This window comes from Argentina silus (genome assembly GCF_951799395.1).
Source record: "Argentina silus genome assembly, chromosome: 13".
Classification (NCBI taxonomy): Eukaryota; Metazoa; Chordata; class Actinopteri; order Argentiniformes; family Argentinidae; genus Argentina; species Argentina silus.
The window spans coordinates 8,856,628-8,868,364 of NC_139667.1; the positions used below are offsets into that span (position 1 = coordinate 8,856,628).

General features: G+C 47.4%; 1 protein-coding gene across 1 annotated transcript; it reads left to right on the forward strand.

The window, feature by feature from the left end:
* The first annotated feature begins 6,255 nt into the window (after positions 1-6,255).
* nceh1a (neutral cholesterol ester hydrolase 1a) lies at positions 6,256-9,944 on the forward strand. The gene is made up of 5 exons (XM_083683193.1): positions 6,256-6,363; positions 8,173-8,428; positions 8,637-8,706; positions 8,924-9,095; positions 9,232-9,944. Exons 1-5 carry the CDS (start codon positions 6,325-6,327, stop codon positions 9,850-9,852), a joined length of 1,158 nt encoding a protein of 385 aa, XP_083539319.1. The 5' UTR covers positions 6,256-6,324; the 3' UTR covers positions 9,853-9,944.
* Positions 9,945-11,737: the final 1,793 nt, after the last annotated feature.

Here is an 11,737-nt window from a genome sequence, read left to right on the forward strand (position 1 = left end):
GAGGAGTGTGAAACCAAGTTTAACAGCCTTGGTTTCAGCAGGGGAGGGGTATTTACTACAGGGCTACAGGGAGGGGGGAGGAGGGGAAAGAGGGGCGGGTTAACAGAACATCAGGATCCTATTTGGGCCAGAGAGGCTCATGGTAGAGAGACAGGGCGTCGGCTGGGTATGCAGGGAGGAAGTGAGAGGTCAAGCACTTTGGGAGGACTGTGTGTGTGTGTGTGTGTGTGTGTCTGTGTGTGTGTGTGTGTGTGTGTGTGTGTGTGTGTGTGTGTGTGTGTGTGTGTGTGCGTGCGTGCATGCATGTTTCTTCATCACAGTTTCCAGCAGAGAAGCACAGAGGGTGAGTGCGTCAGGCCTCACTAGAACAGAAGAACACTGTACCCTTTGTGCTTCCAGGTCAGAGGTCAGGGCTGAGGCATGAGGCCCTGCACATCAGAGGAGGCTCCCATAAGAGGAGGCTCCCACTCTGGCTCCCATAAGCCCCCTCACTGACCCCTGACCCCTCCTCTGCCAGGCTGGATGCCAGTCTGTTTCTCTGTTAGCGCTTGGTTTCTCTGAGTCTGCTGTTATGATCAATAAACAGGGATGGAATTTAAGGATTTTGGGCACTGACCAGCCAGGTTAGTAGTGACTTAGCCATAAAAAAAAGCTGGTGGGCTAATTGGCCAATATTTCCACTAGCCAGCTCTGAAAACTACTAGCTGTTCTAATCAGGACCAATATTGCCTTTGAAGAAAACATCGGGCAAGAAGATCATTGGGCAAGAAGACAAACCACATGACTTTATAACGCTTCTGAATGAGGACTACTGTTTGATCTTCAAATCGGAAGCTAAAGAGAACTCACCTGAGAATTCCACCACAATGGATACAGGCTTAAGGGATCAACTGGAAGTGTCAGGCTTAAGGGGTCAACTGACTGTGGAGAACATTTAATCTCTCTACCTAGACAATCTCACTCAGTCAGACTCTGGGCGATACAAGGTGGAGAGTTGGACAACTGACAGGGTCTCCCACCAGAGCAGTTTCAACCTTACTGTGTACAGAACTATGGAGTTCAAAGGGTATCATGTTTATCGTGGAGAGACTATAGACCAGAAGTGTGACACCAAGAACAGCTCCACATCACTAACATTACCAACGAGGATCAGGGCTTTTACTTGTGCCTGGTGATAGAGGGACAGCAATGTGTTCACAGTTCAACTATGTCTTGTTTAAGATGGAGTATATTGTTTTTCTCAGAGGGTGAGCAGGCTTTACTACCTTGTTTTACCACTGAGCTCAACAAAACAGAGATATGGTGGCACACACATGATGGAGATTCCCTCAAAGCGTCACCGTCTGACGGAGGGGGGTAGATAGCTATGTGGTGGATGGAAGAGTGTCGGGGGAATTTACTCCCTGGTCATCCCATCGTCCATGCAGAACCACTCAGGGCAGTATGTTTGTACGTATGAGGAACACTACATGCATACAATACGTTTGTGTGTCCCAAGTCTGAGTTCTTCTCAGAGGGAGAGGAGGTGTCACTCAGCTGTACCTCAGGTCTGTACCTACCAGTCTCACAGGGTGTTATTGTGTAGACAGACTTCTAAAGGGGATGGTCTCATTCTAGACACATTGCATGAGGAGACATTTTGGCAAATACCCTTCTCGACCCTTCTTCTCGAACCTCTCACTAGAGGACAGCGGGAGATTATGGATGTGCTCTTGTTTTGAATGGTTCCATGTGTCTATATATGACTGAAACCTTGTTGGTGGAGAGGGATTCATTTGGCATTGACTCCACCTTCTATGCTGTGTTGTCTTCTCTGATGGGCTGTGCTCTCCTGGGGATGGTCTGTGTGGTGGTCACGGGGAACATGAAGACCAGGAGAAGAGACTCTAAGGACTGCAGCCTAGGAGAGAGAGAGAGGAGAGAGTGAAGAAGAGAGAGGAGTAAAGAGAGAGGGGAGAGAAGAAGAGAGGGGAGTGAGGATGAGGGAAGAAGTAAGAGAGAAACATGGAGAGCAACATTTAAAGGTCCAGTACGTAACATTCAAGCTTTCTAAAAGCTTCCTAATGGTTGTAATGACTATGTTTAATCGGTAGTGATCAGGGAATGAGATCCTTTTAAATAAATATTTACGAACGCTGTTTCGGTCCAGAAAAAGCGCTTTCTAAAATGGAGAGTCTTGGTTTGCATATGAACTTCATGTTAGTGCCAGGGGTGTTCTAGGAGAGTGGACTCATTGGTAACAGCTAATGTCCGACACTGCAATTCCTTTTCAGGGGGTTATATTATATTAGGGAGGTGTTGTTGCCACCAGAGGTGGCAGATTTCGGACAAACGTACGCCCTGCTCCTTTAAATGAGGACGTAACAAAAAAGCAAGGAAATGTCTACATTATGACACCTCATGAGGTGTGAATCAAAATCAAAGTACAAATACAGCACAGTTGTAGAATAGAATTTTTTTTATTTTATATTGTCACATAATGTGATCATTTCGCTGCTAACTCAAGTAAAGTCAAGTCTCATGTCCCTCTATTCTGGAGGATGTCCTCTTGGCCTAGTGGTAGACACTTGGGTCTTCCTCATAGGAGACCCAGGTTCAAACCCCGCCTGTCATATTGGTGCCGTGACCTAGATAGGTGCCTGCCAAGAGTTTGCCCCTGCTTAACCTCAGATCTATCTGCTCTATGGAAGATATGGAGCTCTGGGCAAGAGACAGGTGAAGTTGTGAAGAAGCAGTGTGTGTTTATTTAGGAATGAGATAGGAACTGATAGGCCTTCCAGGAGGCAAGTGGATCCAAAACATTATTCTTTTCCTCTCTCCTCTGGACCAGCTCAACCAGATCCACACCATAATAACCTCTGAGCTGCCAGAGTGGAGTCATCGGGTCTGTTGCTGTGGTTACAGGGTTAAGCTCTACACAGCTTCTGTATCTTGATCACACACACTCTCACAAGTATCCCATACAATACCAGAACACACACACACACACACACACACACACACACACACACACACACACACACACACACACACACACACACACATACATACACACACACAAACTGTATATTGACCCAACCACAGTGTTGCGCTCCAGTGTATTAATAAAAGACCTGACTACATGCACGTAAAATTCCAAACTATCCGAGCTGGAATGCCTGCCACATCGCTGGGATAAGGAAGGCTGGGGGAATGGAAACTATGAAGTCAGCCTGCAGACTCTGTCACTCACACACGCAAAAACGCAAAAACACATACACACACACACACACACACACACACACACACACACATTTGTACACCTAGCAGTTAGAATGGAAACTATGGTCTGATGGTGTGAGTATATTGTCACTCGCAGCCAGACATGTGATGGATGGACAGACAGACAGAGGACAGTCTGCATGCTTATCTAATGATCAGCTCTATGCCAGTGGCAAATTTGCCTTCTTTTATCACAACCAACCAGGGGAGGCTGTGAGAGGTATGGAATGGAGGTAGAAATCAGAGGATGGTCTCATTGTAACGCACGGAATGGACTAGGGAATGGAATCAAACACGCGTGCATTAGAATGAAGCCGTCCTCTACCAGCCTTCCCTTAGACAGAGGTAGACAGATAATCTGGGGTTTTAAGCGACTATTTCCTGTACTCACAGTGAGTCATTGAACCAGTCTGTAACACGAGAAGAACCATTGAAACTAAAGCCTGCTGCCTTAATTCCTGCCATTGAAGATGCTGGAGCTAGACTGTGCAGTGTCCCTGTTTACCTCCATACATTCAAGGCTGTTGGTGTCCACACAGGACCGGACCAATACAGTGCATGGTACCTGTTGTCTTTATGGGTCAGCTGTAATATTGGTGCTTAGTGAAAACACTGTGTTGCTGTGAGAAAGGTATCACAGCCTGACTGGTGCAGGCTGGTACATGATACAAACCCAGCAGGTGTAGATCAGCGTGGCTTGCTCTCTCTGCCTCGAGCTTAATTCAGACGAACATAACATAGTGTGTGTGTGTGTGTGTGTGTGTGTGTGTGTGTGTGTGTGTGTGTGTGTGCATTTATGTGTGTGTGTGTGTGTGTCTGTTTTACAGAGAAAGAGAGAGAGAGAGAGAGAGAGAGAGAGGTAGAGAGAATTAGTGCAAGAGAGTTGGGCAAGAGAGAGGTCTAAACTGAAGGAGACTACAGGGTCCAGGCAAGCTAAACGATCGCCTATAGAGAGAACCAGCCTAGTGCAGCCCATGCAGAACACACCAGCTGCTCCCGGCACTGACTGCCCAGATCCAATTAACACCATGTGAAGAAAATCCTGTAAAATCTGTAAGATATATGTCTCTCCCTTTGTCCCATTCTCTCTCTCTCTCTCTCATTTGTTCTAATTCACAAGGACAAAACATTGGAAAATTAAAGCCATTGATTGATTGACGTGAGATGTGGCCTGTGTATGAACTGGGTCAATATCTCTCTTCTTTTCTGTTCTTTCTGTCACTCTCTCTCTCTCTCTCTCTCTCTCTCTCTCTCTCTCTCTCTCTCTCTCTCTCTCTCTCTGTCTTTCTCTCTCTCCATCGCTCTTTCTCCTCCCTGCGTCTCGTCCTATGGTCTCAGTCTCTCTCCACCCCTCCTTCCTACGCTTTAACTTTTAACTCGGCCATTGTCTGCCCCAGGAGACCCTCTGTGGAAATGTAAACAAACATCAGAGCTGATGAGGATCTGAACTCTGTCCCTGATTTTCCAAAACAAAGCAGAGCACCAGTGGGCCATGACAGATAAGTGACTCGCCTGCAACTCTGTTTAGCTCCGCTTTTGACATCCCATAATAATGTGAACTGGAAGGGACTCAGGAGCGTGGGGAGAAGCTTACTCAAACCCCAGACAGTGTGTGTTTGTGTGTGTGTGTGTGCGTGTGTGTGTGTGTGTGTGTGTGTGTGTGTGTGTGTGTGTGTGTGTGTGTGTGTGTGTGTGTGTGTGTGTGGTTAAGGGTGGGGTCTCGTTGTAACAAATGTGGCCCCCTTCCCTGTTAGCAGGGAAATGACCTGTTCAGCTGTTCTGTAATTCTGTTTGTGTGTTCTGTAATTGTGTGTGTGGTTGTGTGTGTGTGTGTGTGTGTGTGTGTGTGTGTGTGTTTGTGTGTGTGTGTGTGTGTGTGTGTGTGTGTGTGTGTGTGTGTGTGTGTGTGTGTGTGTGTGTGCGCAGGGAAATGACTCTTCAGGGCATTCTGTGATGCTGTATAGATGGTGATGTCATCCATGGCTTCCAGATGGGCGTTGAGACTCAAGACACACTCATTTTCTCCTCCTGACCAAATTTAGCAGCTCCCCTCCCCTCCCCTTCCCTCCCACCCTCTCCCACCCCCCTCCTATGTATGTCTTGTGGCGTCTCCAGGCTGTGTCTGCGGTATTGGGGGCAGTATGAGAGCCTCTCCAGTGTCACTGACTGGAAATACAGTTGCAGTCATTTAACATGAGTAAAACGCATGAGGCAGAAATGAAGGTTTTCCATTCCAGTCTATCTGCCTCACTGCTCAAACCTTTCGCTTGTTGGTGTGTGTGTGTGTGTGTGTGTGTGTGTGTGTGTGTGTGTGATGATGGAACACTGAAAGACTGGCCCCTCTTTTTTCCACTGCAACCTATTGGGATGTGATTCTGCTCTTGGGCGCTCAGCGCTCCAAAGTCAACAGTGCAGACCACTAGACCAAAAAGCTAGCTTCTGATGCATGACCATTTAAACCCATATTAATCTATGCAAATGGGAATGCTCATAGTTTTAAAAGTATTCAGTATCAAAAAGCTGCATTGAAGTTCAGCCAGATTTCACCTTGCACGTTTGACCATAGCAACCGTACAGTCTCCATTGAAACCAATATTAATTGTAGATAGAAGATACCAATGTCGAGGCTAAAGCATATTGGTCTGCAGCACAGACCAAAGACACAAGTCGTGAGAGAGAGAAACTAGTCCCTTTTCCCTATGTCCCTTTTCCATTTGCAGACCAACAGTGTCGCCCAGTGGTATTTCTAATGAACTGAACCAGTCCTTTCTATCAAACTGAACTGCCCTCTTCTGCTGGCTTGTAGAAAACTACGTTTCCCAGACTTGTACAGGTTGTAGTCTCTTAACTGTTTGTAGTGGTCGTTCAGGGACGCTGCTGCCACTGTCACATTATCATTCTGCACAGACCTCTGTGTAGTGTTCACGTTCCATGTCGGTGAGATAGTGAAAGCCTTTTGAGATGAATTCGTCGTGTGTTGTTGTTACATTGTTATTGACGGTGGTCATCGCTTATTACGTTTATGTGCCGTTACCTAGCGCTATAAAAGAACCGTGGAAACTCATGTCCCTGGATGCTGCTTTCCGGATTGTCATGCAAATGGTAAGTGGTTAATGTAAATAACATTACATATTATTGTAGAAATGCCAAGGATAGCTAATCATTATTAAAGATTGGACTATAATAAGAATTCTGACTGACTGCAGTGCCTTGAGTATCTTGCAGTTCGTCCCGTGGCCAGGTCTACTGTAGGCCGCTCTGCGGTGCAGGTGTATAGATGCTCTTTTATTAATGGCACTGTCTACTAGGAAACCTGGGACTGTAGTGTAGGCTACTAAAGCACTTGTGCCAACCACCGTCTGCTCTGTGTATCTACTCCACAGTTATGGCGTTGTGTGAGATTCTGTGTTTTAGAGTCAAAAGACTGTATTGTTACTGTAGTCTGAGTCTGAGTCTGAGTCTGAGTGAGGAATGGCTGTAATATGAGATCTTTTCCTTGTCCATTTGAATCCATTTCATTCCCCTTCTTTATCTGAACATTCACCTACTTGTATACACACGCATGCGCGCACACGCACACACACACACACACACACACACACACACACACACACACACTAACCAAGCTCACATTGACTAATCACAGTATGACACAAAGCTGCAATTTGTCCTATAGAGTTGTGATAATGTGATTGGGATGGAAACTAGTCTGACCATACGTTGTAAACAAGTGAACTATCCCTTTAACTGTAATAACATTTCACACAGCCTTTGGCTATAGTTACAGCTGTTGTCTTCTTCTCTGAGAGGGAAAGTCCTCTCACATGCCCCACAGTGGTTAAGACAAGTTTAGCTACGGTAGGGAAAGAAGGACAAACTCTATGGAAAGCCTTTCATCAGGACCAATGGGACTGTAGAGAAGGCAATCAGAGTCAATGGTCCTTCAGAACAGGAACCGTCACAGGGATTGAAGGGGCAGACGTGATCAAGAAGGGAGTGTGTGTGTGTGTGTGTGTGTGTGTGTGTGTGTGTGTGTGTGTGTGTGTGTGTGTGTGTGTGTGTGTGTGTGAGTGAGGACGATGAACTTTGTACTTACTTCCCCTCCCTTAGCCTTCACCCTGATGCCACACATGTTGAAACTTGTGCTGTGTGGTGAACAGAGAAACAGTCCATATTGCTGCACTGTCCTTGGAGGATTACAAGCTAAGGCTGCTTCTCCCTTGAAGCTCCACCCAGCCTTCAGGCCTAGTTTTTGTTGAAATGGGCCATGGGTTACTGGGTGAGGGGGGCAGAGAGACAGACAGACAGACAGACAGACAGACAGATGAACAGACAGACAGACAGACAGACAGACAGACAGATGAACAGATGAACAGACAGACAGACAGGTTAGTGGGCAAGGAGACAGACAGACAGACAGGTTAGTGGACAAGGAAACAGACAGGTTAGTGGACAAAGAGACAGACAGACAGACAGGTTAGTGGGCGAAGAGACAGACAGACAGGTTAGTGGACAAGGAGACAGACAGACAGGTTAATGGGCGAGGAGACAGACAGACAGACAGACAGACAGGTTAGTGGGTAAGGAGACAGACAAAGGTTTGGAGCCTATCCCCTGGTCCTAGGCTATATCAATTCATATCACTATAGACTGGGCTTCTTGATGACCACTTACAGATCTGAAAGAAGACTTGTGCGTTTGTGTGTGTACCTCTCTTCATCGATCCTCTCTCTCTCTCTCCTTTCTCTCTCCCTCTCCCCTCTTTCTCTCCCTTCCTTCTCTCCCTTCCTACTCTTTCTCCATCTCTCTTCATCCTCTCTCTCTCTTGCTTCACCCTCTCTCTCTCTTGCTTCACCCTCTCTCTCTCTCTCTCTCCCTCTCTTTCTCTCTCTCTCTTTCTCTCTCTCCTAGGGTGACGTGGTGGAGTGGCTGGGTCTGGGTCATCACATGTGGGTGATCCGTGGAGCTACAGGGGGGTTTGATAGTCTGGGGTCGGTCCTGGCGGGGTCTGTGTTAGGGGGGGGGTTAGGAGGGGGGGTGAGGATCAGCGACCCAATCTTCGATGGCGTCCCGGTCCGTGTGTTCGAGCCCCCCGCGGGCGGGGAGGGGCAGCTGAGGAGGGCCGTGCTGTTCTTCCACGGAGGTGGCTGGGCCCTGGGCAGTGCCAGTGAGTGAGAGTGTGTGTGTGTGTGTGTGGGGGGGGGGGGGTGTACTGTACCCATGCATTACACAAATGTACAAATAAAATCTATTGTTCATGATTGAACCAGTGTCTTGCTTTGCTTCTCTCTCTCCCTCCCCTCTCTCTTTCTCCCTCCTACCTCTCTCCCCCTCCCTCCCATCTTTCTCTCTCTGCCCCGGCCTCCCCCTCTCAGAGATGGGGTCTTATGATGTGATGAGCAGGATGATGGCTGATGAACTGAATGCGGTGGTTGTGTCTGTAGAGTAAGTGTGTTTTCCTCCAACACAGCACTAACAGTGTCCTCTTTAGTTCTGCTCATAGACACACCACACAGACATTGGTCAGATTAGGATCTGGAAAGAGAGACAAGACGGCATAATCCCCCCCCACCAACTGTAAGACTCCAAGTTTTGTGTGTGTGTGTGTGTGTGTGTGTGTGTGTGTGTGTGTGTGTGTGTGTGTGTGTGTGTGTGTCTGTAGTTATCGTCTGGCTCCAGAGGTGCGTTTCCCTACTCAGTATGAGGACTGTCTCAATGCTGCCAAACACTTCCTGTCGCCGGGGGTTCTGGGACGATATTCTGTGGACCCACAGCGAGTTGCAGTGTCTGGAGACAGTGCAGGTGGTAACCTGGCTGCAGCTGTCGCACAACAGGTACACACACACACACACACACACACGCGCGCGCGCCTACAGTATTACACATAAATACACACACATACTGTATATACATACATGTCTACAGTAGTACACACACACACACACTAAGTGTCCCCTGTCTCTCCCTCAGATCTCCGTGGACGACAGTGTGAGTGTGAAGTTCAGCGTCCAGGCGTTGATCTACCCTGTGCTCCAGGCTTTAGACTTCCACACTCCGTCCTACCAGCAGAACCAGGGTGTACCCATCCTCTACCGAAACCTCATGGCCCAATACTGGCTGCAGTACCTGGGCATCGAACCCTCCCTGCTGCCCCTCTTCCTGGCTAACAACCACAGCTCCCTCCTCCAGTCTGCCATCACCCCTGACACACGGGCCAGACTCGACTGGACCACTCTGCTCCCGGCCAAACACAGGAAGCACTACCAGCCCGTGGTGGTGGAGACGGGGTCGCGAGGGTTGGCAGAGAAGATTCCGGGTCTGGTGGACACGCGGGCGGCACCGTTGTTGGCACCACCAGAGGTTTTGGGTAGCTGCCCGCGTGCGTATGTTCTGACGTGCGAACACGACGTGCTGAGGGACGACGGGCTGATGTACGTTAGACGCTTGCAGGACGCCGGCGTCACGGTTACCAGTGATCACTATGACGACGGTTTCCATGGCTGCATGAGCTTTGCATTTTGGCCGTTGTACTTCGATGTGGGGATGCGGACGCTTAGGGGATACATCAGCTGGCTGCAGGAAAACCTGTAGAATGTATGTGTCTGTGTGTGTGTGTGTGTGTGTGTGTGTGTGTGTGTGTGTGTGTGTGTGTGTGTGTGTTCGTGCTGCATGCATGCGTGCTACGTGCGTGTTAATGTGTGTGTCTGTGTGTGTGTTCGTGCTGCGTGCATGTGTGCTACGCGCATGTTAATGTGTGTGTGTGTGTGTGTGTGTTCGTGCATGCGTGCTGCGTGCGTGTTAATGTGTGTGTGTGTGTGTGTGTGTGTGTGTGTGTGCTTGCGTGTTTGTGTTTGCGTGCGTGTGTCTGCTAGTCTTAATGTCAGACCCAATGCCCAGGAGAATCTGACAAACAGAAGGTAAAACAGCGCTTAAACTGGGTGTTAGAATGTAAGAACAGCACACAAGCACTTCAGATGATCTCTCACTGTATATCTTTGCACTGACATGTTTCTGCGCTGCTTCTGTGTCATTACCATTACCCTGAGACGAGACACATCCGTTTGGAGGTTTAAGCACCCCCATTAGTAGTGAGGGGAAATGGAATCTGTCCATAAAATGTTCAGTATTTAGTAACCTTGTGAGTTTCGTTGCGAAACGCTACATCTAGCATTTTCCAAATGTTTTGTTACTTTCTTTCCTATAAATTGATTGCTGTCATGACAAAAAAAATCTTTATGATACATTTTGAAAGAACATATGATTTGCCGACATAATGATCACATCATGATTATTTTGTTTTTTTATGATAAGTGTAAAATGACCAAAACTTTTTGGAGTGAAACTCTTCAATTAGAAAGCAGTGTTTGCCAGGAGAATTGGCACCCCACTCGTGAGTCACCCAGTTCCTATTGTGGCTAGAAGGATTGTGGCAAGAGTGATAGTTTGTGTTTATTTAGTGGGTCAGATCTCAGCAACTCTCTCTCTCTCCAATGATTATCAATATCACAGTGCTTACATGAAGACTCGTTTCAAATCTCCCAATAAATACAGATATGTTTGTTTTTACACGTTTTAGTCCACTCCCATTTTTCGTCATATGTTTTGTTCATGTTGTTTTACTCTCCACTCAACTCCAGTCATCACGTTTTTGGATCTAAAACAGAAGGTTCTTTATTTTTCTTTGGAATGTGATTCATGATTCCGATCTGTCCAAGTGTTCTCTCCTCCGTCTGACCACCCAAAAGTGTCAATAAAAGAAACTGTGTAAAAATGTGTCTCTAAGTTTCAGTCCTTCTCTTTGCTTAAGGACTCATTAAAGCCCTTATCTTCACCCCAGCACAGGAAATATACTGCTGGACTTCCTAGAAAAGGAGGAGAGAGGAGGTAGAAGAAGAAGTAGAGGGAGGGAGAAGGGAGGGAAGGAGGAGAGGAGAGGAGAGGATGAGGGAGGTAATTTGAGCAGTGGGGAGCGGAGGGGTGGAACTCTGGTCTGGTCTGTTTCAGACTGTTTGGACATGGCTGCTCATCAATCACAGTAAAGTATGATGACATATGGAAACACCCAGACCCAGAGACATCTCCTTAAGCCTGAACACACACACTCTCACACACAATGTCCATGTGTTCACCTCCCACACACCCACGCTTTCTGCGAGAGCAGAACACACACACACACACACCCACACAGACACACACACACACAGCCAACAAAACAAAGGAGAGTGCACCTTGTAGCAAAACAAAGATCCGTTGTACTCATTCTAATCTAAAATACGTGTCTGGTTCCTCTCCTAGACATTCCAATATCGCTACACTAGTGACTGTGTACCCTTGGCTTTGACCCAAGTCAGGCTTCTTCACTGGAAATCAGTTGTGAGAAACATCTGTAGGTAGTACTCCCCCTTGTGGTTCAGTTACAGTATGCTTCTCCACTAACTCTTGGGCTGCAGGGATAAAAACAATGGTCCTTTCGCAA